The 23,341-nt window shown below is 41.4% G+C and overlaps 1 protein-coding gene across 2 annotated transcripts; it reads left to right on the top strand.

Annotated features, from left to right (window-relative positions):
* Positions 1 to 1,145: 1,145 nt before the first annotated feature.
* LOC134628986 (3',5'-cyclic-AMP phosphodiesterase 4C-like) lies at positions 1,146 to 22,687 on the top strand. Of its 2 annotated transcripts, XM_063475859.1 has the most exons (18): positions 1,146 to 1,317; positions 1,779 to 1,843; positions 2,283 to 3,027; positions 3,964 to 4,098; positions 5,512 to 5,639; positions 5,732 to 5,914; positions 6,018 to 6,057; positions 6,298 to 6,368; positions 7,942 to 8,104; positions 8,514 to 8,607; positions 8,766 to 8,923; positions 10,650 to 10,748; positions 10,842 to 11,006; positions 13,056 to 13,155; positions 13,239 to 13,393; positions 15,314 to 15,436; positions 15,514 to 15,696; positions 20,533 to 22,687. In XM_063475859.1, exons 3-18 carry the CDS (start codon positions 2,986 to 2,988, stop codon positions 21,457 to 21,459), a joined length of 2,766 nt encoding a protein of 921 aa, XP_063331929.1. In that variant the 5' UTR covers positions 1,146 to 1,317; positions 1,779 to 1,843; positions 2,283 to 2,985; the 3' UTR covers positions 21,460 to 22,687. The 2 variants fall into 2 exon arrangements, with proteins under 2 accessions (XP_063331929.1, XP_063331928.1); XM_063475858.1 differs by lacking the exon at positions 1,779 to 1,843.
* The last annotated feature ends 654 nt before the right edge of the window (positions 22,688 to 23,341 follow it).

Genomic DNA, 23,341 nt, shown 5'->3' with positions numbered 1-23,341 from the left:
GTGTGTGCGTGCGTGTGCGTGGACAATTTCTATTATTATTTGGCTGTAATGCTAACAAATCAGATCCTCTCTCAATGACAAAAGGCAGCACAGGTTTAGTATCTGCTCAAGCTATTCTACTCACATTTTCTGTGAGTATCAGTGTCTGTCTGAAAAGTGTTTCTCCTTCCTGCTTCTCACGTGTGAATATTTGCTGCCTTAATTTGTCCTAGGCATTGAATACCATGCATTGTGATGACACCTGGAAACCTATCTATCTATCTATCTATCTATCTATCTATCTATCTATCTATCTATCTATCTATCTATCTATCTATCTATCTATCTATCTATCTATCTATCTATCTATCTATCATCAAGACGTTTATTGCCATATATGCTGGAAAACACAGTGGTTATGTGGGCTCCTTTCACACCAATACATAACTTAAATAAACAAAAATAGAAAAATAATATGCACAAAAAAATTCAATAAACAAAGCAAGTACTGTGCGGAAGGGTAGAGTGTACTCAGACTATAAAGTGCGATTGCTTATGCATGCTATAACAATCTTATGATATAATATTGTACCTTACAATATAAAGCGGCTGTTTGTTGGCTGGTGCTTTATAAATAAACCTTGGTTGAAAATGTAATAAATACAAAAAATCAGAAACAGTGTTTTATGTTTCATGTTTTTGAATTGAGAACTGTGCTGCATGCCCTTGAATGGCTGTAAAAATAGCAAAGAGGCGTGGGAGGAAAAAAGGAGAGATGAATGCTTATTGTGATCTGTGTTTTTTTTTTTTTAATATGAGTGGTGTGTTCCAATAAAAATGTGCCCTGTGTTGTGGGTGTGTGTGATGGAGAGCGATGAAACTGACTATTGAAACAGAGGATCAGTGTGTGGCTGCTAATAAGATGGAAAAAATAGAAATAGACAGGAGTACCGATGGAGAGAGGAGGAGAGGAGCGGAGAGTGTTGTATGGGATTAATGGACATACTGTGCGTCTGTGCAGGAGGAGGGAGAGGAGGGAAGATGGGCTTCTCCGTGGAGGCTGTGGCGGTGGTGAGAGGGGGGGTGGCTGGGGGAGACCACTGAGGCAGGGGAGAGGGAGAGGAGAGAAAGGGAGGGAGGGGAGCTGGTAAAGCCGCGGATATTCATGAAAACAGCAAGTGTGTGTATGTGGGGGGTTTTTTCTTTCCCCCTCTAGCCGTGGCGATACACCGCTATGTCTACAGAAAAACAGAGGGAGCAGGGGAGAGAAGGAGAAGGCGACAAGTGAAAGCAAGAGGAGGCGCAGCCCATCTTGCTGTTGATCTTCAGGCGATCAAGGTGAGTGTGTTTTTTTATTCCTACATCCTCCAGTCTGTGTGTGCCAGTGTATGTGGACATGTGTGTGTGTATGTGTGTGTGACACATACCTCATGCAGTGTGTGCAAACAGTCATGACAGCAGGGGCATTCCTCATATGTGCATGTTTTCAGCATGTGCGCGCTCGCTTTATATATGTATTTGGGTGTTTTGTAAGAGAACAGCAGGCTGGTGGTTGAGCTGCATATTGATGCATTGCTGCTTGGTTTTATAAGCTGCTTTATCTGTAGTGGAGGTGGTATTGGTTTGCAGCTATTGCGTGTGTGTGTAAGTGCTCAAATGCCTTGATTGTCTGTGCATATATATGTCACTGTGTCACTATGCATTTGATGATTTCTCCTCTTTTGTTTTGGGTTTGTTTTCTTTCGTTTTTTGTTTTTTTTTTACCCGTGTGAATCTGTGCGGACGCTGCTGTGTGGAAGACCCATCGCTGAGAGGGTGTGTTCATGGTGACCCTTGATGAAAGTCTTCTCCAGCAGCTCTCTATGTGTGTACCAGCTCCATCAGAAACACTCTGATATGCTGAATCTGTCCCATCCAATAGAATTAGGTCAGCTTGGACTGCTCAGAGTAATTATATAACATCAGAGAGCTTTTTGGTGTTGCAGTATCTGCTCAGAATTAGCCACACTGTAGGTACGGCTCCAGAAAGGCCAATCAAAACACGTTGTCCTTGCTCTGAGTTATTTACCAGTCAACCAGCCATGTCTTGAGAGTTTTGTTTGGAGGCTTTTTTTCATATATGAAATTTGTATCATGGAAAACCACTCACATCTTCTGTAGTACTGTATACATGAGGACAAGTTTTTCCAATTTTATGATATATCAAATAAATTCACTGAAATAAGACAGGAAAGAGTATTTCTGTTTTGTTCTTGTTTTTTAAAGTCTGTACATACTAACTCTTAATTTCTGTTTTCTCACAGGAAGACTGTTTCCAGGATTGACTGGCAGATCAAACCAGGATGTTTGGACTTCTCAGATGAGGTCATGCTCGACACGTCTTCCTAAGCAGGATTTGGATCCAGACCATGACCAGTCATATTGTGGATGACTGACCTGAGAAAGGAGAGGACCAAATTTCTCTGTAATCTCTTTGGATTTTGGATTCTTAATTGTTGGGAAATTGCCTTCATGTGGAATCAGGTTAACAACTGGGGAACATCATGCAGACAACTCTCAGAGCTGGATAGACGTTTAAGAGAAAGGGGTTTCCTTTGGCAACGGCATCATGAACCCTGACTGGGATGTTCATTGGCTCATCTGGCCTAAGCAAGACAACATGGAGTGACTTTTTTCTTTCTTCTGCCTTTGACTTTGGAAAAGAGACAGATCCAAACAAAGGTCAGCGGCCTCGGTCTGAACCTGCAGCCTTTGAGGGCTGCGTAAATGCTCCTTTACTGTTTTCCGCCACGCTTTACTTCAACCATCTGAAGACTGAGGTGCAGAGGGAGCGCGAGTGAGGCGGTTGGCTGGCCAAATCCGCTCCAATGGGGGCCGGTTGTGACCCGGTCTGACCCCGGTTTGACCTTGCAGTGACCTCTGACCTCTCCGGTCCTGGCTCTCCACCTGCTCTGCTGCCTGGGTTCCGGAACGCTCCGCCCTGGGGCCCAGAACGAGCCAATCAGAATGAAGAAGAGCCGCAGCGTGCTGTCGGTGACTGGAGAAGAGGTGAGGAGGAAGATCTGAACAATCAGGGAAAATCTGCTAACCTTGTCACAGTCACAGAGACCGTAGACCTCATTGAACTCTGTGTGTGTGTGTGTGTGTGTGTGCGTGCGTGCGTGTGTGTGTGTGTGTGTGTGTAACTTGAATGCCTACCATCACATAAACGCCCCATGACTTTCACACATCCAAGCTCTCTTTGTTCCCGCACACACTCAGAAGTCCGAGTGGACAGTTTGCCTCCTCCAGCCTACACTCACCCAGCAGGAGCCACTCAGTCCCAGTCCTCTATGTAAATGAGCCGCAGCTAAATGAGTGCTCTATGTAAATGAGTGATTTCCGTTTAAAGGTGAAGTCCTGGCTAAAGGACATAACAGCATGCATTAAACGGGAGCTCTTTTATTGATTATACATTTTGTTATGTGTCCATGTGTGCCTGTTTATGTGTGTGTTTGTGTGTGTGTGTCCATGCGTGCGTGGATGCGAGCATCTCCCCACATCTGGGTCTGGATGACATCAAACACAGCATGGAAGCAACACGGCACTGTTGCCTAGCAACTGCTACCATTCCCCCAGTGTTTTGTTGCTACGGTACTGCAGTGCAGATCAGCCTCTAAGAGCTCAGTCTGTAGAGGCCCTATCCCAGACACACATGCACAGTCACACACACTTACATCAATAATTTATAGTCTGTGTTTCTGTACAAGTTTCTTTGCTCGTCATTGTTTGAATATGGCAAAACAACACAGCCTGGGACATGAGCCAAAACAGCAACTGCGTTCTTCCATTTTTGCTACTGAATGTGTTGGGTTTTTTTAATCATTACAAACGCAACACAGTGTTTTTGTGAAAGACACAATATGTTCTCTTTTAATCCTCTGAAGATGCACCTTCTTGTTCCATATCCCCATTTCCCTTACCTGCCTCCCTTCTGTCTCTCAGGGAAATGACACAGATATAACAGGTGCTGGGGAGAAGGCGGAGTCATCTCGCTACAGCCGATCGTATACGTCCGGGTCCACGCTGGGGGCTGAGTTACGCAGAGGGAGGAGCAGAAGACTCTCGCCAAGTCTCCAGGTATGGGAAGATGGAATGAGCATGTTAAAGTGGCAATCTAAATGGTTCCAGTCACGTTGATTTGGTAACACCTGAAGTCCCTGTTGATAGCAACAAACAGTTTAACATAACAGGTCACTGAATTATAAGGACCACTTTGGTGAACCACCAAGATCTGTCTCTTCTTCTTCTGTTACTTCAAGCAGTACTTCAAACTTATCTGAAGTTGAATAGTGCAGAAAATGACCTTTTTTTAGACATAGACTGTAGTTACCGTGAGTTCATCCACCGTTTGTGGGCACCTGTTTTGAACCCTAGGAGGCTATAGCAATCCTGGTTTTATGAAGCCAAATTGTATCAGAGGACAGAGGTAATGATTGCAAGCTTAGCTGAACCTGTGCGAGAATTCTATAACAGCAAAGATGGTGGTCAAACTACAATTTCCAGGGAGGAAAAGCTTTTTAAAACTCTTGTTTGGAGCAAATACACCAAACCGTTTAAGTATCTTTTAATCAGATATGACCGGTGTTCCTGTATGAGCAGTTCTCATGTCCCACTGATCAATGAAAACTGCCCCAAAAAGTTCCTAGACCAATTCACAATACTGATGAGAGACACCTGCTAATTAGTGCTAAGTAACATACAAATAAAATAAAAGATTGCTGGACTGTGATTAAATGGGCTGCTGTGCAGATTATTAACCACACAGCAGTTTGTATAATTTGACACATAACTGCATTAAAATGTTCCTAAAGGCACCAAGTGCACAAACACGGTCAAAGGGTTCAGTTCAGTAATAAATATCATGCAAAACAAATACATATGCTACTCTTTGTCTGCTCTGTGTTTTCTATAGGAAATTGTTTATAGGTTTATCACTTAGCGAGAATTTAAAATGTTAGTGTATTTACAGCTTTCTCCTGCTGCCAAGGGATCAATAGGAAAAACTCAAAACAACATTTTTTTGATAGCATTTCATGCCAAAATATTTTTTACCTGCTGACAAATAGATTTTGAAAATGTGAACTAGATGGGCAAATTTTGACCTCTCACACTGAAAATCACCAAAACTATTTACAGCAAACACTCATTCATTTATTTCACCCTAATCCTAAAATTTTAATCGTGTGTACCTGATTGTGAGGTATGTGCAGAATAAAAAGCACAGCCTTCCCACTGCTCTAAATCTACTCTTGCCTCTGTATGATGTCAGTGACACTGGATAGTCTTAATATGGTCATCTCATCAGCTAGGTGTACTAGCTTTAAGCACATAAGCTCCACCCACCTATTGTTAAAACCTTGGTTAGGCAAGCTATATCTCCCTAACAGTAGCTTTGCCCATAATTGTGCCTAGAATCACAGATCGTTGACTGATGTAATTGATTGAGTCACACCCATTGTGCCGGACTGAACCTACGTTTTACCTCACCAGGTACCTTGCTGGCTGCGACCTCGAGATCGCACCCGGTCACCAGAAGTCCTGGGCAACGCATCACGTCCCACAACTCTTCCCCTTCGTATCCCGCCTCGCATCTCCATCACACAAGCAGACTCTGACAGGTTCACACACATTTTAAGCCCTCGTCAAATCACCGATTTCATTTTGCAGAAAGCTTTCCTGTCGTTCTCTAATCACTGCTATCATGTTCCAGTTGCGAAGCAGAAAATGGCGTGTCCCCAGGTCACACCCCTTTGGGCTCCCAGAGTCCGAGCCTCACGCTCCACACGACCTTCCCCCAGGGCCAGAGAAGAGAGTCCTTCCTGTACCGCTCCGACTCGGACTACGACATGTCACCCAAGACGGTCTCACGGAACTCCTCCCTCGCCAGCGAAGGGTGAGAGTTACAGAGAGAGATGAGATTAGTGATGACTTTATCCATGGCTGTATGAAATGTTGCACTCATCTTTCTCTCTATTTTTCAACTCTTCCTGTCTTAGGCATACTGCAGAAGATTTTATTGTCACACCTTTTGCCCAAGTGAGTTTGACTTTATAGATTCATTTATCTTCATGAGTGGTCATAAAAACTGGTTCATACTGTTTCCAGTGTGCCCAGACACTCAGTATAATTATAGGATTTGGAGGTGAAGTTTTTATTGAAACAGCAAAAATGATTGATCACGTTATTAAGCGTTCACCTCTCAGTAATATGTACACATCTGTGTAAGCTTGTTCTGTATTTATGCTGTTTTCCTGTGATGCTGCGCGATCATTGTAGGTATTGGCTAGTCTGCGATCGGTACGGAGCAACTTCACCATCCTTGCCAACGTCTCCACACCGACCGTCAAGTCAGTATCACCACCTGTTGTCCACAGAGTTTATGTTTCATAAGTTAAAGGACCATTTGTATGTTACAGGAGTTTATAAGACCTGTTACCAATAAGAAAAGGGATGTTAGGGAAAATGTAAATAAAGACAGAATGCAAAAGTAGTTGGGTGCAAGAAGGTTTTACTTATTTTATCAAACCACATTCTGCATGTATTCCAACCATACAGTAGCTCAACATTGCTATAGGAAAGTAGCCGAGGTGCCTTATAACATACATTATGAAAGCAAAAGTATGAAAAACAGCTACAGCTCAGTCACACACGTTTAGCTTTATTTTGTATAGGATTTTTTATCTTCTATTCTTTGCCAAATGAAATTGTTTACATGATCAAAATAAATTAGCGAACAAACAAACAAAGTAGGACAGCAAGCTCCTTGCACCTTGGAAAAATCAGTAAAAACCTGTAAAAATGCAAGTTTGCAGAGCGCTTGTCATTTTGCAGCTAAATCGCTGCCCTGAAGCAGCTACATCAGTGATTGTAGGTATGAGGTTCTGTCAGGACTCTAAATGTAAGTAATGAATGTAAACTTTGGTTTAATGTGAATTTTTGTGTACGTAGACAGCAAAAGATTTATTTTAACAAATTTCACATTTAATTGATGTACTACAAACAGATCCCAACTTGACCCTATTCAGTTGCAGACTGACTCCATCTTATTGTCGTTTTATTGCCACTTTGATGCACAAACGTTGTTTTGAAGATGGACCTGCTCCTTTCTTTAAAACAGCGAGGCGAGAAAGCTTCAGGTTTATTGTGTTTTGATGAGTTTGGTCTTGCTGTAGTCTCCAACCACTGTTTCTGTCAGCATCAAACAGCTGAACTACAGTAACCAACAAGTACTGGAAGTCTGTTTCCTTACAGAGCATTGTTAAAAGCATGTAATGTAACACACTATTACAGTTTTTTTTTAAAAACACGTTGCTTGCACCATATTCAAATTTTAGCAAGTTAAAAAAAAACAACAAAAAATTCTCAGTTTCAGCATTTCAGATGTTGACTTTGTGCTTTTTCCAACTAAATGTATGCTCAAAATAACATCCAAATTGTAGCATTCTGTTTTTATTTACAGTTGAGGTAGTATCCATGCTTAAAAAGCATGCAGTTTAACACCCATGCACACATTTGTGATTACAGATACTTGTACCTTTCTGTACATCACATCATTTCAGTTGTATTGATTTTATTGTATTGTTCTTAGCCCAGAATACTCAAAACAAATCCTTCTATCTACTACACTACTACAGCACCTTCTTATTTTCCACTTCTTACATTCATCCATGTTGGTCGAAGCGCTAAAATATCAAATATTAACTATTTAATGAATTTGATTCAGCTGAGTTTAATTTATCTCATATATTTACCACCAAGATTAACTTTAGGCAACACACTGAATGGGAGATTCAAACAGAAAACACATTTAAACACAAAAGTGATACATTAATTTTAAAATTAATAGATTATCAAGAACATGTGGATTGTACTGGGTTATCAAAAGCCTAATTATTTTACTACTCTTTTTTTTTTTTTTAGGAGGTCTCCTTTGGGTGGAGTGTGCGTCAGTCCTAGGGCGACACTATCAGACCAGCAGTACCAGCAGCTCGCCCTGGACACACTGGAGGAGCTGGACTGGTGCTTAGACCAGCTGGAGACCATCCAGACACACCGCTCTGTCAGCGAGATGGCCTCCAACAAGGTTTGTAACTAACACCGTACAAACCTACTAACATGTCACCAGCCGTAGATCAGCTCATAACCGTGCAGATGAACCTTTATATATGTTTTCAATATTTAGCTCAAAACATTACATTTTGATTTTTGCTATCAGTTAATACATGACTTGGTGCCTCTGTGCTGATCTGTGCTGTAAGTAATAATTATAGGACACTAAACAGAAAATGTAAAAATCTATCTCCAACATGAATCTCAGTAGTTCCTTTTTTTTCTTTTCTAACAGTTGTTTTACTGTTTCCTTAAACCTCTGGACTCACTCAAAGCCCAGAATCCAAACAGGCCTTCTGTTTTGAATAATAACGCTGAGTTTCCTGAGGGAAGCCTCAGGTTGACTCACACCACCTTTGTGTTTTGTTCTCATTCTGCCACAGTTTAAGAGGATGCTGAACAGAGAGCTCTCTCACCTGTCAGAGATGAGTCGCTCCGGGAACCAGGTGTCTGAGTACATCTCCAGCACCTTCATGGGTGAGCGGGACCAGAATGTGATTTCTGTCCACATTGCATTTATGACCTTATCCAAATTAAAAATTATAAATCCACTGTGTGTGTGTGTGTGTGTGTGTGTGTGTGTGTGTGTGTGTGTGTGTGTGTGTGTGTGTGTGTGTGTGTGTGTGTGTCTGCAGACAAGCAGAATGAGGTGGAAATCCCGTCTCCGACTCTGAAAGATAAACCCATGAGTCACATCAGCGGAGTGAGGAAACTGTCTCACAGCTCCAGCCTCTCCAGCGCTTCCATGCCTCGCTTCGGCGTCAACACGGACCACGAGGATGAGCTTGCCAAGGTGCTGTTTTCTATCTGCGTTATTCGCACTCGCCATCAAACTTTGCTCAGACTTGAGCTCAGATCTCTGAAAAATGATATTATTTTTCATGACTTTGGATTTGTTTTTCCCTTCTAGCAGCAAGAAACAGATGTACGCACGTACCCTGTATCTGATAGAAACATAAGCAAACATGATTATATCCCACGTTACTGTATACTTTATGCAATCGAGAGAGTTTGGCCTGGCTTTTCAGAAAATAACTGCAAGTACTGACTTGTAAGAAAAAAGTGCTCATATATTTATTAGGTTTATGTCTGTTCACATACCAGCAGGAGTCTTTTATTAATCCTTTTGTCTGCTTTCTAGTGTCTGACGCCTGCTTGTTTAATTCCATCCAGTCTTTAGCACCAAATTTTTTGGAAGGTCCACAGTGGGGTGGAGACTGTGTCTGACTGCTTGGTCATGCTGCAGCACATAAATCACATTAAAGTATGCTAGATACAAACATAAAGCTTTGTTCCTCTGCCATTGTAATTATGAACTGGACCAGGTGACAGATATACATATACAGATATACATCTGTGGACCACCTACCACTGAGCCTCAACTGTCAAGGTTATGCTGAGAGACATCAAAGCAATGTCTGCTGTGTGATTAGTGTTGAAATGGTGCCAGAGCTCAGGGATGGAAGCACTGGAGGTCTGCTCATGTTTGGGATGGAGGATGATTTGAACTTTCAGCTGTTTGCTCAATGGAGTCTTGTCAGGAAACATTATGTAGGTTAATACAGAGTGACCTTAGAATTGATTTAGAGTCATGTGTTTGACCTTTGGGCTAAAGTCTGGTGCTAAAGTCTTAAACTACCCTCCATTTATTTATCTGTTTTGCTGGGAAACTCTTTTCTTTAAATAGTCTTCAGGAAGAGTTCTTTGGATGTTGGCTGCCTTTTGTTCTGTTCTCGGTCAAATGGATCCCACACTGCTTCAGTAATGTGTAGGTCTGAGTTCTGGGGAGGCCAATCCATGACTGATAGGGTTCTACTGTGTGTTCTTCTATCCATGTATGCTTTTACTGCATTAGCAGCGGGCTTAAGATCATTTTCATGCTGAAAAATTAAGCCACTGCCAGTCAGAATGAACATTTCTGGGTTCAATATTCCATCATTTTTGCGAGCCCCAACACCACTGGCTGAAGGCTCTCTGTTGTTCCTCTCTCCTGACCTCCTCTGTACTTATTAATGACAGTTATGTGTTATCTTTTGCACTTTTTAAAATTCATTTAAGAACAAGCTATGTGTTTTGGCAATATGCTGTTAGTAGCAAAGTGACTAAAGATACAGATTTGGAACGGGTTCTTTGTTGTCTGTTATGTGTAGACAAAACACTTGTTCATACCTTGAGTTAGGTTTTTTTTTATGTTTGAGTGATTCGTAGGTCAGTTTTAAATGACTTATTAAACATCTGCTAAAAATGGTCAAGTGCAAGAATTGGACTGAAAATGAGGGAATGTCCAAAGAAAATCTTTGAAAGACCTTCAGAAAACTGGAGAATTGTTGCTCAACACCACTTTTAAAAGTTACAAGAAAGTCTGGCTCCTTGAAAGTAGAGTATACAGCGCACTGTACTGTAAGGAGGACTTTAATACAACCCTCTAAAAGTTTTGATGAAGCATTTTTGAAACTGTGTGATTTTCAAGCTATGGCTCGCTCTTAAGAAGTCACACGTTACTTTGTGTATTGAAACAGGAGCTGGAGGATCTGGACAAGTGGAGTTTTAACATATTCAGAGTATCAGAGTTTTCCAACAACAGACCTCTCAGCTGCATCATGTACGCCATCTTCCAGGTAAAAAAAAAAAAATCATATAAATGTGGACTGTTCGTGTCTGTGCTCATGTACACGGTGTACTCCCTTTTCTTCTGTCTCGCTCCTCCTCAGGAGCGAGAGCTGTTGAAGACATTTCGTATCCCAGTCGACACCTTTGTCACTTACGTGATGACCCTGGAGGACCATTACCATGGAAACGTAGCGTACCACAACAGCCTCCATGCTGCAGATGTCACCCAGTCCACACATGTTCTTCTCTCCACACCTGCTCTTGATGTACGTCAACATGCACACAGACACACAGAAACACACACACAGTTTTGATGTCTGTTCACACATAAGGAGAGAGGCGTGAAGAAAAGGTGGAGAGAATAAAAAATCAAAGCAAAGAAAGACAAACATCTTCTAACTGAAACATCTGGGTACTTTCATAGCTGAACATGATTTAACCCTTTTTCTCAAACAAATAGACCTATTTAAATAAGTGTGTCATACTGGAATACATTATATATTAAAATGCATATTATTCATGTGTCTAGACAAAAAAATATGTTTGAGCTTCAAGTTTCCTCAGACTTTTAGCCCAAGGCCTCAAACTGACCTGTTCACCATGGATTTTATAAATTGCACCTGTGGCTGCTCTGATTCCTCCAGTCCACATACTGCAGGATCCTTAGGCAAGATACTGAACAGTGAGTTGCCCCCGATGCATCCATCGAACTCTGAGTGTGTGTGTCTATGTTAGAAAATCCCTTGGGCATAGATTAAAGTGCTGTATGACACACTTTGAGGGCTGAGTAGAAAGGTGCTATACAAGTACCAGTCTTTACAGGTTAGTAGAGTAACAACTGTTTAATTTAAATAAATTCAGTTGTATTTATATACCGCCAATTCACAACAAGAGTTGCCTCAAGGTGCTTTATACTGTGAGGTAAAGACTCTACAATAAAACTCCAGCAATCAGAGGATCCTGTTTTGAGCAAGTACTTGGTGACAGTGGGAAGGGAAAACTCCCTTTTAACAGGAAGAAACCTCCTGCAGACCCAGCCTCAGGGAAACACAGACATCTGTCACAACTTGTTGTGGGTGAGAGGATTCAACTGTGGATCCGGGTGTTAGATTATCAACAGAAAAGAAATGTGTACCTGATCTATCACACATGGTTCTATGGAGAAGCTGCACCTGAGAAACATCCCGGAAAATTAATAACAATTTAAAAAAGATAAAAAGCTGGAGAGAATGTTTTTACTTTTGTCACATGTTTGTTAATGTGTTGCATAAAAAGCTGGAGCCCTTTTATGTGGTGACATTGCATCCAAAGCAGACTGACCATGTGACCCTTATTATACCATGGCTTATGCAGTGATGTAACAACAAAGAAATCTTAAGTTTAAAAGATTTTCACAGCATTATGACTTGAGTATGAAGTATAAGTAATACTTGGGCTGATATTGATCACAGATTAAAACACACAAACAATGGGAGCTGGGTTCAGTGTCACTGTGGTTGCTGTTTTATCTACTGGAAATAAAAGAACAACATCTGACTTTATCTGGGAATGCATTTGTCTCCCACACACTGAGACAGTGTTCCATATTTTGATTAGCTCTAGTTTTCAGGACAGCAGGACAGCCGCTTTTCTGTCTGGCTTGCAAAGAAAGCAGAAAAGGCTGTTCTTGTGGGTCAAGTGCAGGTTAACCCGTCACAAGCTTTTGCTGCTTACACAATACACAAAATTAGGGAACTACAAAGTTACAAGCTGCACAGTTTTTGGCAGAATATGGAAATGCAGATATAAAAATGACTGGAAACAGGATTACAACTGGGTGAAACCACTGGAAGACCCAGTTTTTCCTAGTTTTTATTAAGTTTTACAGAGAGGGGAGAATATGATGTGACATGAAGTCCACAGAATGAATCCCAAGAAAAGGCATCAAAACATTTTATACAGTTTTTAAAGGCAAAATATGACAAATTTCCCACGTGTGGGACTAATAAAGGTTATCTTATCTTATCTTATGACTCCAAGAAAACTGCTGCAAAAGGCAATAAGAACGCACAAACTCTAAGAACAGAGTTTGTGTGTGTTTGTTGTTTAAGTTAGATAGAATTTTGTGTCTTAGTAGCAGCATGTCGCATACTGTCTCACATTTAGCTGCGGTATGGTCACGTCTGCAAAGACAGTAAAAACGTTTGTCCATATTCTTCAACTGCCGTATGTTCTTTACAATTAGACACACCTTCTTGCATTTTATTAGCACAGAAACTAGTTTTGAAACTGTCAGAGGTATTGACTTTTGTCTCCTGCCCTTCTTGTCATTTCAGGCTGTCTTCACTGACCTGGAAATCCTCGCCGCTCTATTTGCTGCAGCCATCCACGATGTAGACCATCCCGGAGTTTCCAATCAGTTCCTCATCAACACCAGTGAGTTCACACACGCTCACACACTCAAACACATGCTTTGATATTTGCACACGCTGTGTTCACACCCCCTCCTCTGCGCTCAGACTCAGAGCTGGCCCTAATGTATAACGACGAGTCAGTATTGGAGAACCACCATCTCGCCGTGGGCTTCAAGCTTTTGCACCAAGAAAACTGTGACATTTTCCAGAACCTTACCAAGCGGCAGCGCCAGAGCCTTCGCAAGCTCGTCATCGATATGGTAGGGAACTAGTTTTAAAATAATGTAACAGTAACCTAACAGAATTTCAAATTTTTTTCTATTATCATGCAAATGATGTATGAATCTAATTTATCATTTTTAGTTTTAGTTATATTTTATTTAGTTTTAAAGATTTGTATTCTCTTAAGATTCTCTTAAGTGTATATTTAAACACCTTGAACAGGAAACTGAATGTATCTGTTTTAGTTCTCCTCATTTAAGCTACCTTTATTCTGACTGGCTGCACTTTGCAAACACAAGGTTTGCAGTGGGTGGGGTTGCTGTGCTCACAGCAAGAGATTTGGGTTATCCCTTATATATGATGCCTTAAAGATACAGATGAAGTGTTTTAAATACAGCTTTTGATTTATAGGGACTACTTGTACATACAGTTGTGGTCAGAATCATATCCGCTCTCATGGGGATAAATGTCATTGTAATTTCTGAATGTTCGTTTTCCAGGGTGGAATGGTTGATAGCATTTGAATTCATTTTGGGGGGGTAGATAATCGACACAGGGTCAAAAGTATACCCACTAATATTTGGGTAAATGTGTTCCACTTCAACCAGACCTTTTTGTTAGCCATCAACAAGTTTCAGGCATAATTGTGGCTAAATATTTGACTACTATTCTTGGTGGAATTGGTAGAGTTCATTTAAATTAGTTGGTTTCCTGGCACTGACTCGGCGTAGTCCAGAAATTTTCCGTAGCCTTGAGGTTGGAACTTTGGGAAGCCTGCTTGTTCCATTTTGAAACCAGTATTGATGTGTGTTTGGGATCATTATTTTTGTGGAGGTGTTTCCTTTCATTATTGCATCCACTTTGTGCAATGCACCAACAGCACTGGCAGCACAACAGGTACAGAACATGATGCTACCACCACCATGCTTGACAGTTGGTACAAAACCTCACCTTTACTCCTTGAAACATACCTCTTGTCACTGTGGCCAAATACTTCAATCTTTGTCTCATCTGATCATATGTAGAGCTGTCTACATGGAGAATGGCTTGTCCATGTAGACTGCGCCACACTTCAGTTGAGTCTGAAGGTGTCAATTCTTCCTGCACCAAGGAGTAGGGGCTTCTTTCCTGGTCTTCTTCCTCTCAGCCCGTGGTGAAATGTTGATGGTAGAACTCGAGTCACTGTGGACAGTGATCCAGGTGTTCCAGCGGTTTCCAGTTCATGCCAGGCCTGATTGGTTCCTGAAAATCTTATTACTTTCCTTTCTTCTGATGGTGACAAGTGTTTGAACTGATGATTGTGGAATTTGAATTCCATTTGAATGCCTCCAAAAACGTTTGCAACTTTGTACTCTGTGCTTTGTACTGCATTTCTTGGACTTGGACCCATTGTTCTGAATATTGAATGAGGCCTATCAAACTAATTATTTTTAATGTTTGCTATAGTCAATCATGAAGTTATTTGACTCTGGCCTTGTCAAGTTAAAAGATGTTGTAGACCCTTCAGCTCCTCTTACCGAAAGATTTAAGAGAGTTTGTGTGTGTATATATATATATATATATATATATATATATATATATATATATATATATATATATGAGTCTGTGTATATTAGAGACAGTTCAAAGAGAACATTCATGTCCATGATGAATGTGTGCAAACTTCTGACCACAACTGTAAGCTCAAATCTTTAAATAATCAGGTCATTATTTAAAGATTTGAGCACACAACATTGTGATAAATAAAGGAAAAGCATAATAGGTTCCCTTTAGAGAAAAAGTGGACTGACTTCATCCCTGATTCTTGCATTATATATTTTCAGAGTAATTTATAATCACACAGGAGTAGAGGGGGCTTTGATTCCTAACGGAGCGTAGAGCATGTTACAGGTTCAAGGATGCAAAATAAAAACTTTGGACAGAGAGTAGTTTGCACTTCTTTCTGTCGTTTTCTGCAGGTGTTAGCCACAGACATGTCCAAACACATGACACTGCTGGCTGATTTAAAGACAATGGTGGAGACCAAGAAGGTGACAAGTTCTGGCGTGCTACTTCTGGACCACTATACAGAACGAATACAGGTAACTTGATCAGTAACATTTGACCCAACAGAGAGAGAATGACATACATAACAGTAAATATTCTTGTATGATCGTAGGTACTGAGGAACATGGTGCACTGTGCAGACCTGAGCAACCCCACCAAGCCCTTACCTTTATACAGACAGTGGACGGAGAGGATCATGGAGGAGTTCTTTCGGCAGGGCGACAAAGAACGCGAGAGAGGGATGGAGATCAGCGCCATGTGTGACAAACACACTGCGTCTGTGGAGAAAAGTCAGGTAATGCTCTCTCTGACTCACAGCGTCATTAATATAGTGAAGATGTTAAATGTGCACACAGAAAGGATAATGAGCCACAAACAAGCAACTTTAAAAGTGTCTATGATAGCAAGGGTGGATAAAACAACAGAAACACAGAGCAGTGTGAAATAACAACCCTGAAATAGACTCTGTTAAATCTTCAGTTTATGCTGAGACTCTGAGAAAGTGTTAATGAGCATTTTTCTGTCTGTGGCAGGTCATTCACAAACACCGCAAATGTGGGAGTTGGTAGTGTGTGGGGAAAGTATCCGATCTGATAATGATAAAATGAACACAAAACGACAAGCAGTGGTAAATATATGCACAAATGCAATTCAGTTTTATTTATATAGTGCCAATTCAGAACAACTGTTGCGTCAAGGAGCTTTATATTGTAAGATAAAGAGCCTTCAGTGTTAGAAAGAAACACCAAACAATTAGACAACCCCTCTATGAGCAAGTACTTGGTGCCACTGGGAAGGAAAAACTCCCTTTTAACGGAAAGAAACCTCCAACAGAACCAGGCTCAGGGAGCGGCAGCCAACTGATATGACCAACTGGGGATGAGGGGAGGAAGTGCGCTATGGAAGAGAGCAATTTGGTAGCAACCAAAGAATTGCACACAATACAAATTTTTCCCTAGCAACCAGCGGTTGCCAGATGGTTACCATTGATTTGGGCCTGATTCACTTGATCCTACAAGGTTCGATTCGATTCAGTTCAACTCAATTTTATTTATACAGTCGCCTCAAGCTGCTTTAAATTATAAGGTAGACCCTACAATAATAGATACAGAGAAAAAAACAACAATCATATGGCCCCCTATGAGCAAGCACTTTGGCAACAGCGGGAAGAAAAAACTCCCTTTTTTCCTTCCCACAAGATCACACGTCCAAAATGGCAGATTGGTTAGCGGTTATGTGACAATACAACTTCAGGTGTCAGTGTACTGGGTTTTGAAGTCTCAGTTTCTTAACATTTGTAAACACACCAGTAAAAAAAAGTAAAATATGTGACAAATGTGCATCAAATGTACAAACTGAGAACTTATAAATCTTTAAACATTGGCATGTTAGCCATTTGCACAAGACTAGGTCTAGAGAAAGTGTGTGTGTGTGTGTGTGTGTGTGTGTGAGGCTGTGATTTACACACAGTTGGGGATTGGGCTATTTAAACATGTTTGTTTGGATGGTGGCAATTAGGACAGAAGCCCAGCTAAGATCGTTCCAATTCATATACTGTGGGGGACCAGATTATTTTTTTAAAACCACATTTTAGTCGGTGTGTCTGCTTTCTCTCAGAGCAACAGGAAGGAAAGAAAAAACTCAGAGACACAAAAGTCAGTAAGGTTCATCCTCTGGAGAAATGAAATTTTAAAGTAGTCCAACTGCTGGCTGCTGAATGACGTGGAGAGACCAACAAACCTCGGGCCACGACGCAACTAGAATTAAAACTGATAATTGCGTTTTATTTTGCGTTGTGGCAGAATGACAAACTGTTGATTGTGCAGCACTTTTATTTGTCCCCCAAAATTTGTCAGCACAATTAATACTGGAATAACTTATGCTAAACTCTCAGTCAGTAAATCTGTTTTGGATACGTGTGTGAGAAATGTATTCCTGTGTCAACGTCCAGCTGGAAGCAGCTACAGAGATATGCCTCTTCTGATTTTCATGATGAGAAACAGTAACATCATTCTGTGTCAAGTTTGTGGTCACAGATTCTGCACTTTGTAAAATGTTTTTCTGTTTGTTAATGTACAGCCAGTCGGATTTAGCTCTAGCAAAGGGAAAATACTACTTAAGGGACATATGTTATTTGCTTTCTTTGCCAGGAGTTATTTGAAGGAATTACGTATTACATGGACAATCATCAGTATCAATCATGACCGTGAAAACATGTAAATATGCAATAATGCATCAGTGTGTCATTTCACTCACTTTATTATTTACTATAATGTAGATCAGAAAACCCCGACCCTAAAACCATATTTCAGGCTGTCTCATCATTTGGCATTTCATGAAGTTCTTTCTTTCTCAAAGCTGAGAATCTGATGTGAACTACTTTGTTAAATTGCTTTGGTCTCAATATTGTTCAATACATGAGGAGCAAGAATTGTGAATCTGTGAGAAATGTGAATGAGGTTTTTCTCTGAAAATGTGGGGGAAAGTGCCCCTTAAAATGACTAATGTGACCTTGACCTTGAGCACAGTTTGGGTGAAGACCCATCTGCTGATGATTGAGTGCAACTTTCACTACAATCTTACCAATACTCTCACAGAGGAGCAATTCTTGTGACTTGTAAACAGACAGACGACAGATGCCTCGAAACAGCATGAGCTCATCACTCCTTCATTAAAATGAGCTGAATTAAAGGCACCATAGTTGAGTAATATGGAGTCTTTGGACCAGCACTCTTTTTCAGCCATGCAGGTTTCTGCTTAATAAATGTTTACCAGAGCAGGTTGTACAAATAGATGTACAGACCAAAACCATTTTCTAGGCTATAAACCTTGTGCTGTGAAGTTGGTGATGTTACCATGGGAATTAAATGGATTTCAATCAGCCTCAAGTGGCTGTTAAGGGGACTGCAGTTTTTGGCATTCAAGTGTTGTCCTGGGTTTGCTCTGACTTGTCTCAGATGTTTGTCAGATATGGCAGTGGAGACTCGCACTGGTGTCAGAGCAGTCTGACTTTTTCTTTGTACAGGGTGGGCCATTTATATGGATACACCGTAATAACATGGGAATGGTTGGTGATATTAAAGTCCTGTTTGTGGCACATTAGTATATGTGAGGGGGCAAACTCCTCAAGATGGGTGGTGACCATGGTGGCCATTTAGAAGTCGGCCATCTTGGATACAACTTTTGTTTTTTCTATAGGAAGAGGGCCATGTGACACATCAAACTTATTGGTAATGTCACAAGAAAAACAATGGTGTGCTTGGTTTCAACGTAACTTTATTCTTTCATGAGTTATTTACAAGTTTCTGACCACTTATAAAATGTGTTCAATGTGCTGCCCATTGTGTTGGATTGTCAGTGCAACCCTCTTCTCCCACTCTTCACACACTGATAGCAACGCCGCAGGAGAAATGCCAGCACAGGCATCCAGTATCCGTAGTTTCAGGTGCTGCACATCTCATATCTTCACACCATAGACAATTGCCTTCAGATGACCCCAAAGATAAAAGTCTAAGGGGGTCAGATCGGGAGACCTTGGGGGCCATTCAACTGGCCCACGACGACCAATCCACTTTCCAGGAAACTGTTCATCTAGGAATGCTCGGACCTGGCACCCATAATGTGGTGGTGCACCATCTTGCTGGAAAAACTCAGGGAACGTGCCAGCTTCAGTGCATAAAGAGGGAAACACATCATCATGTAGCAATTTCAAATATCCAGTGGCCTTAAGGTTACCACTGATGAAGAATGGACCCACTATCGTTGTACCCCATATACCACACCAAACCATCACTTTTGTTGGTCCAACAGTCTTGGAGGGATCCATCCAATGTGGGTTAATGTCAGACCAATAGCAGTGGTTTTGTTTGTTAACTTCACCATTCACATAAAAGTTTGCCTCATCACTGAACAAGATCTTCTGCGTGAACTGTGGATCCTGTTTCAATTTTTGTTTTGTCCATTCTGCAAATTCTGTGTGCCGATCTGGGTCATCCTCGTTGAGATGCTGCAGTAGCTGGAGTTTGTAAGGGTGCCATTTGTGAGTAGCTAATATCCGCCGAAGGGATATTCGACTAATGCCACTCTCCAGTGACATGCGGCGAGTGCTACGCTGTGGGCTCTTGCTGAATGAAGCTAGGACAGCCACTGATGTTTCTTCATTAGTGACAGTTTTCTTGCGTCCACATTTTGGCAAATCCAACACTGAACCAGTTTCACGAAACTTAGCAAGCAGTTTGCTAACTGTAGCATGGGAGATGGGTGGTCTCGTAGGGTGTCTTGCATTGAAATCTGCTGCAATGACCCGGTTACTGCGTTCACCAGATATCAACACAATTTCGATCGCTCCTCACGTGTTAACCTCTTCGACATGTCAATGGCTGTGAACAAAGAGAAACTTGTAAATAACTCATGAAAGAATAAAGTTACGTTGAAACCAAGCACACCATTGTTTTTCTTGTGACATTACCAATAAGTTTGATGTGTCACATGGCCCTCTTCCTATTGAAAAAACAAAAGTTGTATCCAAGATGGCCGACTTCTAAATGGCCACCATGGTCACCACCCATCTTGAGGAGTTTGCCCCCTCACATATACTAATGTGCCACAAACAGGACTTTAATATCACCAACCATTCCCATGTTATTACGGTGTATCCATATAAATGGCCCACCCTGTATAACTATCAACTTAAGCGCAACACAGCAGCAAGGAAGTTGGCACCACCTTGTGGCCTAATAAAGCAGCTGCAGTTACAATTTAACAGCAATTGACAGTTTACAGAATTGAACTAAAAGCACAAGTATCACTTAGGTTTTTGTACAAGTCAAATATACAGGAGACATACTTATAAGCATGTCTTACAATATACCTTGAGATGACTGCGGTTGTAAGTTTGTGCAAGCTGAGGCATTGAATAGATAATGTGTGATTTAGTCATCTTTAATTGTTATGGTACATGGAGTTTGTGATGTAAGGACAGAATCAGGTCAACTGAGTTTTTATGCTCAGCTAAGTCAACCATAAGTGAATCAACATATTCTCCAAAGTGTTGACATGTTCCTTTAGCACCACACATTAAAGTGGCTTCATCTGGTATTTGAAGTATTTTCATCTTCTTTTTCTTTCCCAGGTGGGCTTCATCGACTACATCGTCCACCCGCTGTGGGAGACGTGGGCCGACCTGGTTCATCCAGATGCTCAGGAGCTGCTGGACACGCTGGAAGAGAACAGGGAGTGGTACCTGAACACCATGCCCCAGTCTCCCTCGCCTCCTCCAGACAGACACCTCCAGCACGACCGCTTCCAGTTTGAGATCACTATTGAGGACCTGGAGCAAAACAACCACAACCACATACACATGAGGAACAGCAGCGGGAGGAGCGGCCGGAAAGCCATCTGTGATAACAATGACGAGGACTTAACACGGGACAGCCAGGTGGAGGCAAACGGAGAGGAGCAGAATCATGCAGAAGATGACAAAGATGAGCAGGAAAATCACAACAGTGAACAGAATGGAGTCCAGGAGGAAGAGGAGGAGGAAGAGGAGGAGCAGGAAGAGAAAGAGGCAGAGGAGGTGCAGGAAGAAGGGCAATTAGAAGAAGAAGAAGCACAGACAGAGAAAGAAGAAGAAGCCAATGATGTAGCACAAGAGGAGGAGACAAAAGGGGAGGAGGAAGGTGAAGAAGAAGAAGAAGAAGAAGAAGGCGAGGAAGGGGGAGAGGAGAAGGGAGACTGCGAGGAAGGTGGAGAAACTGCAGAAGTAGAAGAGGAAATAGATGGAGAAGAAGTAGAAGATGAGAGAGAAGAGGACATTGAAAATGAGGAAGCAGAAGAGCAGGAAGCGAAAGAGGAGGCAGAAGTGGAAAAAGAGGAGGCTTTGGAACAAGAGGAGGGGGATGTTGAAGAGGAAGAGGAAGAAGTGGAGGATAAAGCTGAGGATGAGGAGGAAATAAAGGAAAATGTGGAAGAGGAAGAGGCAGCAGCAGAGCAGGGAGAGGAGGAGGAGGAGGCACCAGAGGAGGTTGAGGAAGAAGTACAAGAGGAAGAGGAGAGCTAGTCAGGTGTAAAAAGGTGAATTCACAGGGTCAGTGAGGAAAGACTGAGGAGAGATGAAGAGGGCCAGAGAGACGCCACGATGGCAGCGAGTGGCTGTAGAGGATGATAAAGAGCTGATGACGCCCTTCCTTCCAAATAACGCGCTCTGACCACGTTGTCCTGTGAGCATCGTAGCTGAGGAGCAGTTTGTTGTCTGCTCCGGACATCCTTAAAACACTCAGAGAAACACTGAAAGACCAACCGTACACCGAAAACAAAACCTCTCTGGATCTTCCCAAACGCGACTTAATAGTAGTGACAGACAGACTGGAGTCTTCTTCACCTGGTGTCTGTAAATCCATCACTGCCATGGAGGATGAACTGGGGGGATGATAATGATGATAATAATAATAATAACAATAATAATAATAAAAGGGAAGGGATTTGTTCTGTCGACCTTTTTGTAGCTCCTGGAAATCTAACAAAGCCTGAAATACGCACATGCAAACAAGTGCGTGCCCGTTCTCCTGTTCTTATAGACTACCGTCCGTCGTCTCTCGGTCACTGTCTCCGTCCCGTTGATGAGGAAGATAACATCCCACACACACAGTGAGCATCAAATGCTAAAAGAATGTCAACTTCCTCCGTTTGTCAGAAAAGAGAAAAAAAATAATGCAAAAAAAAAAAAAGTCTGGAAAGTGTAGTCTGTCATCTCATATTTACTAGAAAAAAACGTTCCACTTGTGAACAGGAATGCCGAGTACACCTCCAGGGATGTGGTCCAGGGTCAGTTTAACCTCGTCACATACTAACCTTAATGCAACAATGCTGGATTTCTGACACTGTCTCTGAGTAATATGTGGACCGTTACAGCTCAGAAGCCTGATCTGTTGTACATGTCGATGTTGGTTAATGTTTTAAAAATAATAATAATAATAATAATTAAAGAACACCCAGTATTCATCCTATCATGACAGGTTCACCTGAATCGTGCCAAACCGTCCCACAACCAGCACTGAGCAATTCAGCCTCCGAATGAGGGGGCTACTCGTCACGAAGCAATGAAACTGTGGGACCCGGCCACCAGGTGTGATGGTCTTCCACAAATCCCATCGTTTTATTTTGTTTGATTTGTTTTGATTGTTTGGTTTTGTAAAAAAAAATGTATTTGGCACTTTATCTAACACCCCTGTTACATATCTGTACATAGTAAACATGTATTTTAATCTGCTGATGTCATATAATAAATACGATCAATGCAGCTGATGGGCTGGAGTTTCTAATTGCACAAGAGCTGAAACAAGAAGCCATTTAAGGAAAAAGGATAAAATTCTTCTTGTTTTTTTAATATATATATATCAATTACCAATATTATTGCCTGATAGACATGTATTGGTATTGGCGTGTATCTTGCCAAATGTTTTTTAACGCTCTTCCTAATGCAACTCCACAGGGAATTGTGTCTCCTCCTGGGATCAAACTGGACACCTTTTGCTTGTCAGGCTAAATGACTACACTATGAAGCCATTTTTACAGATGAAAGATGTTTGGAAACAGTGTTCTCACAGTTTATCCAGCAGTGGATCTCCCACTCTGTTACTTGCACAGATCTCAGCACTCTCTGCAGCACAGAGTAGCATGAAGATGGACCAGACCTGGGCTCAGCAACCTTTACTATGAAACACAACTGCCAAACTTTGAAGCCTCACAATGAAGATGACAGGCTTTATTAATTATAAATTAGCCTATCCAAATTATTTATTTATCATTACCTGGTTATTTAAATTTGCCTTTTCATTATAGTTATTCTCCTTCTAGTGCATTTTTTATTACAGAACTAAAAGAAAAAGTTTTTTTATATATATATAATTTTACTGTTTTACTTCAGTAACAACTGTAAAGTG

Source organism: Pelmatolapia mariae, linkage group LG6 (assembly GCF_036321145.2).
Source record: "Pelmatolapia mariae isolate MD_Pm_ZW linkage group LG6, Pm_UMD_F_2, whole genome shotgun sequence".
Classification (NCBI taxonomy): Eukaryota; Metazoa; Chordata; class Actinopteri; order Cichliformes; family Cichlidae; genus Pelmatolapia; species Pelmatolapia mariae.
This window is presented reverse-complemented; position numbering and strand designations above follow the sequence as displayed.

What these genes read in the sequence shown, in the direction of transcription:
- LOC134628986 (XM_063475858.1), top strand. Translation starts at nt 2,986, where the DNA reads ATGAAGAAGAGCCGCAGCGTGCTGTCGGTGACTGGAGAAGAG. An exon ending in TCATGTACGCCATCTTCCAG is followed by an intron (nt 10,749 to 10,841) that starts GTAAAAAAAAAA and finishes GCTCCTCCTCAG; the next exon opens with GAGCGAGAGCTGTTGAAGAC. An exon ending in CGTCTGTGGAGAAAAGTCAG is followed by an intron (nt 15,697 to 20,532) that starts GTAATGCTCTCT and finishes TTTCTTTCCCAG; the next exon opens with GTGGGCTTCATCGACTACAT.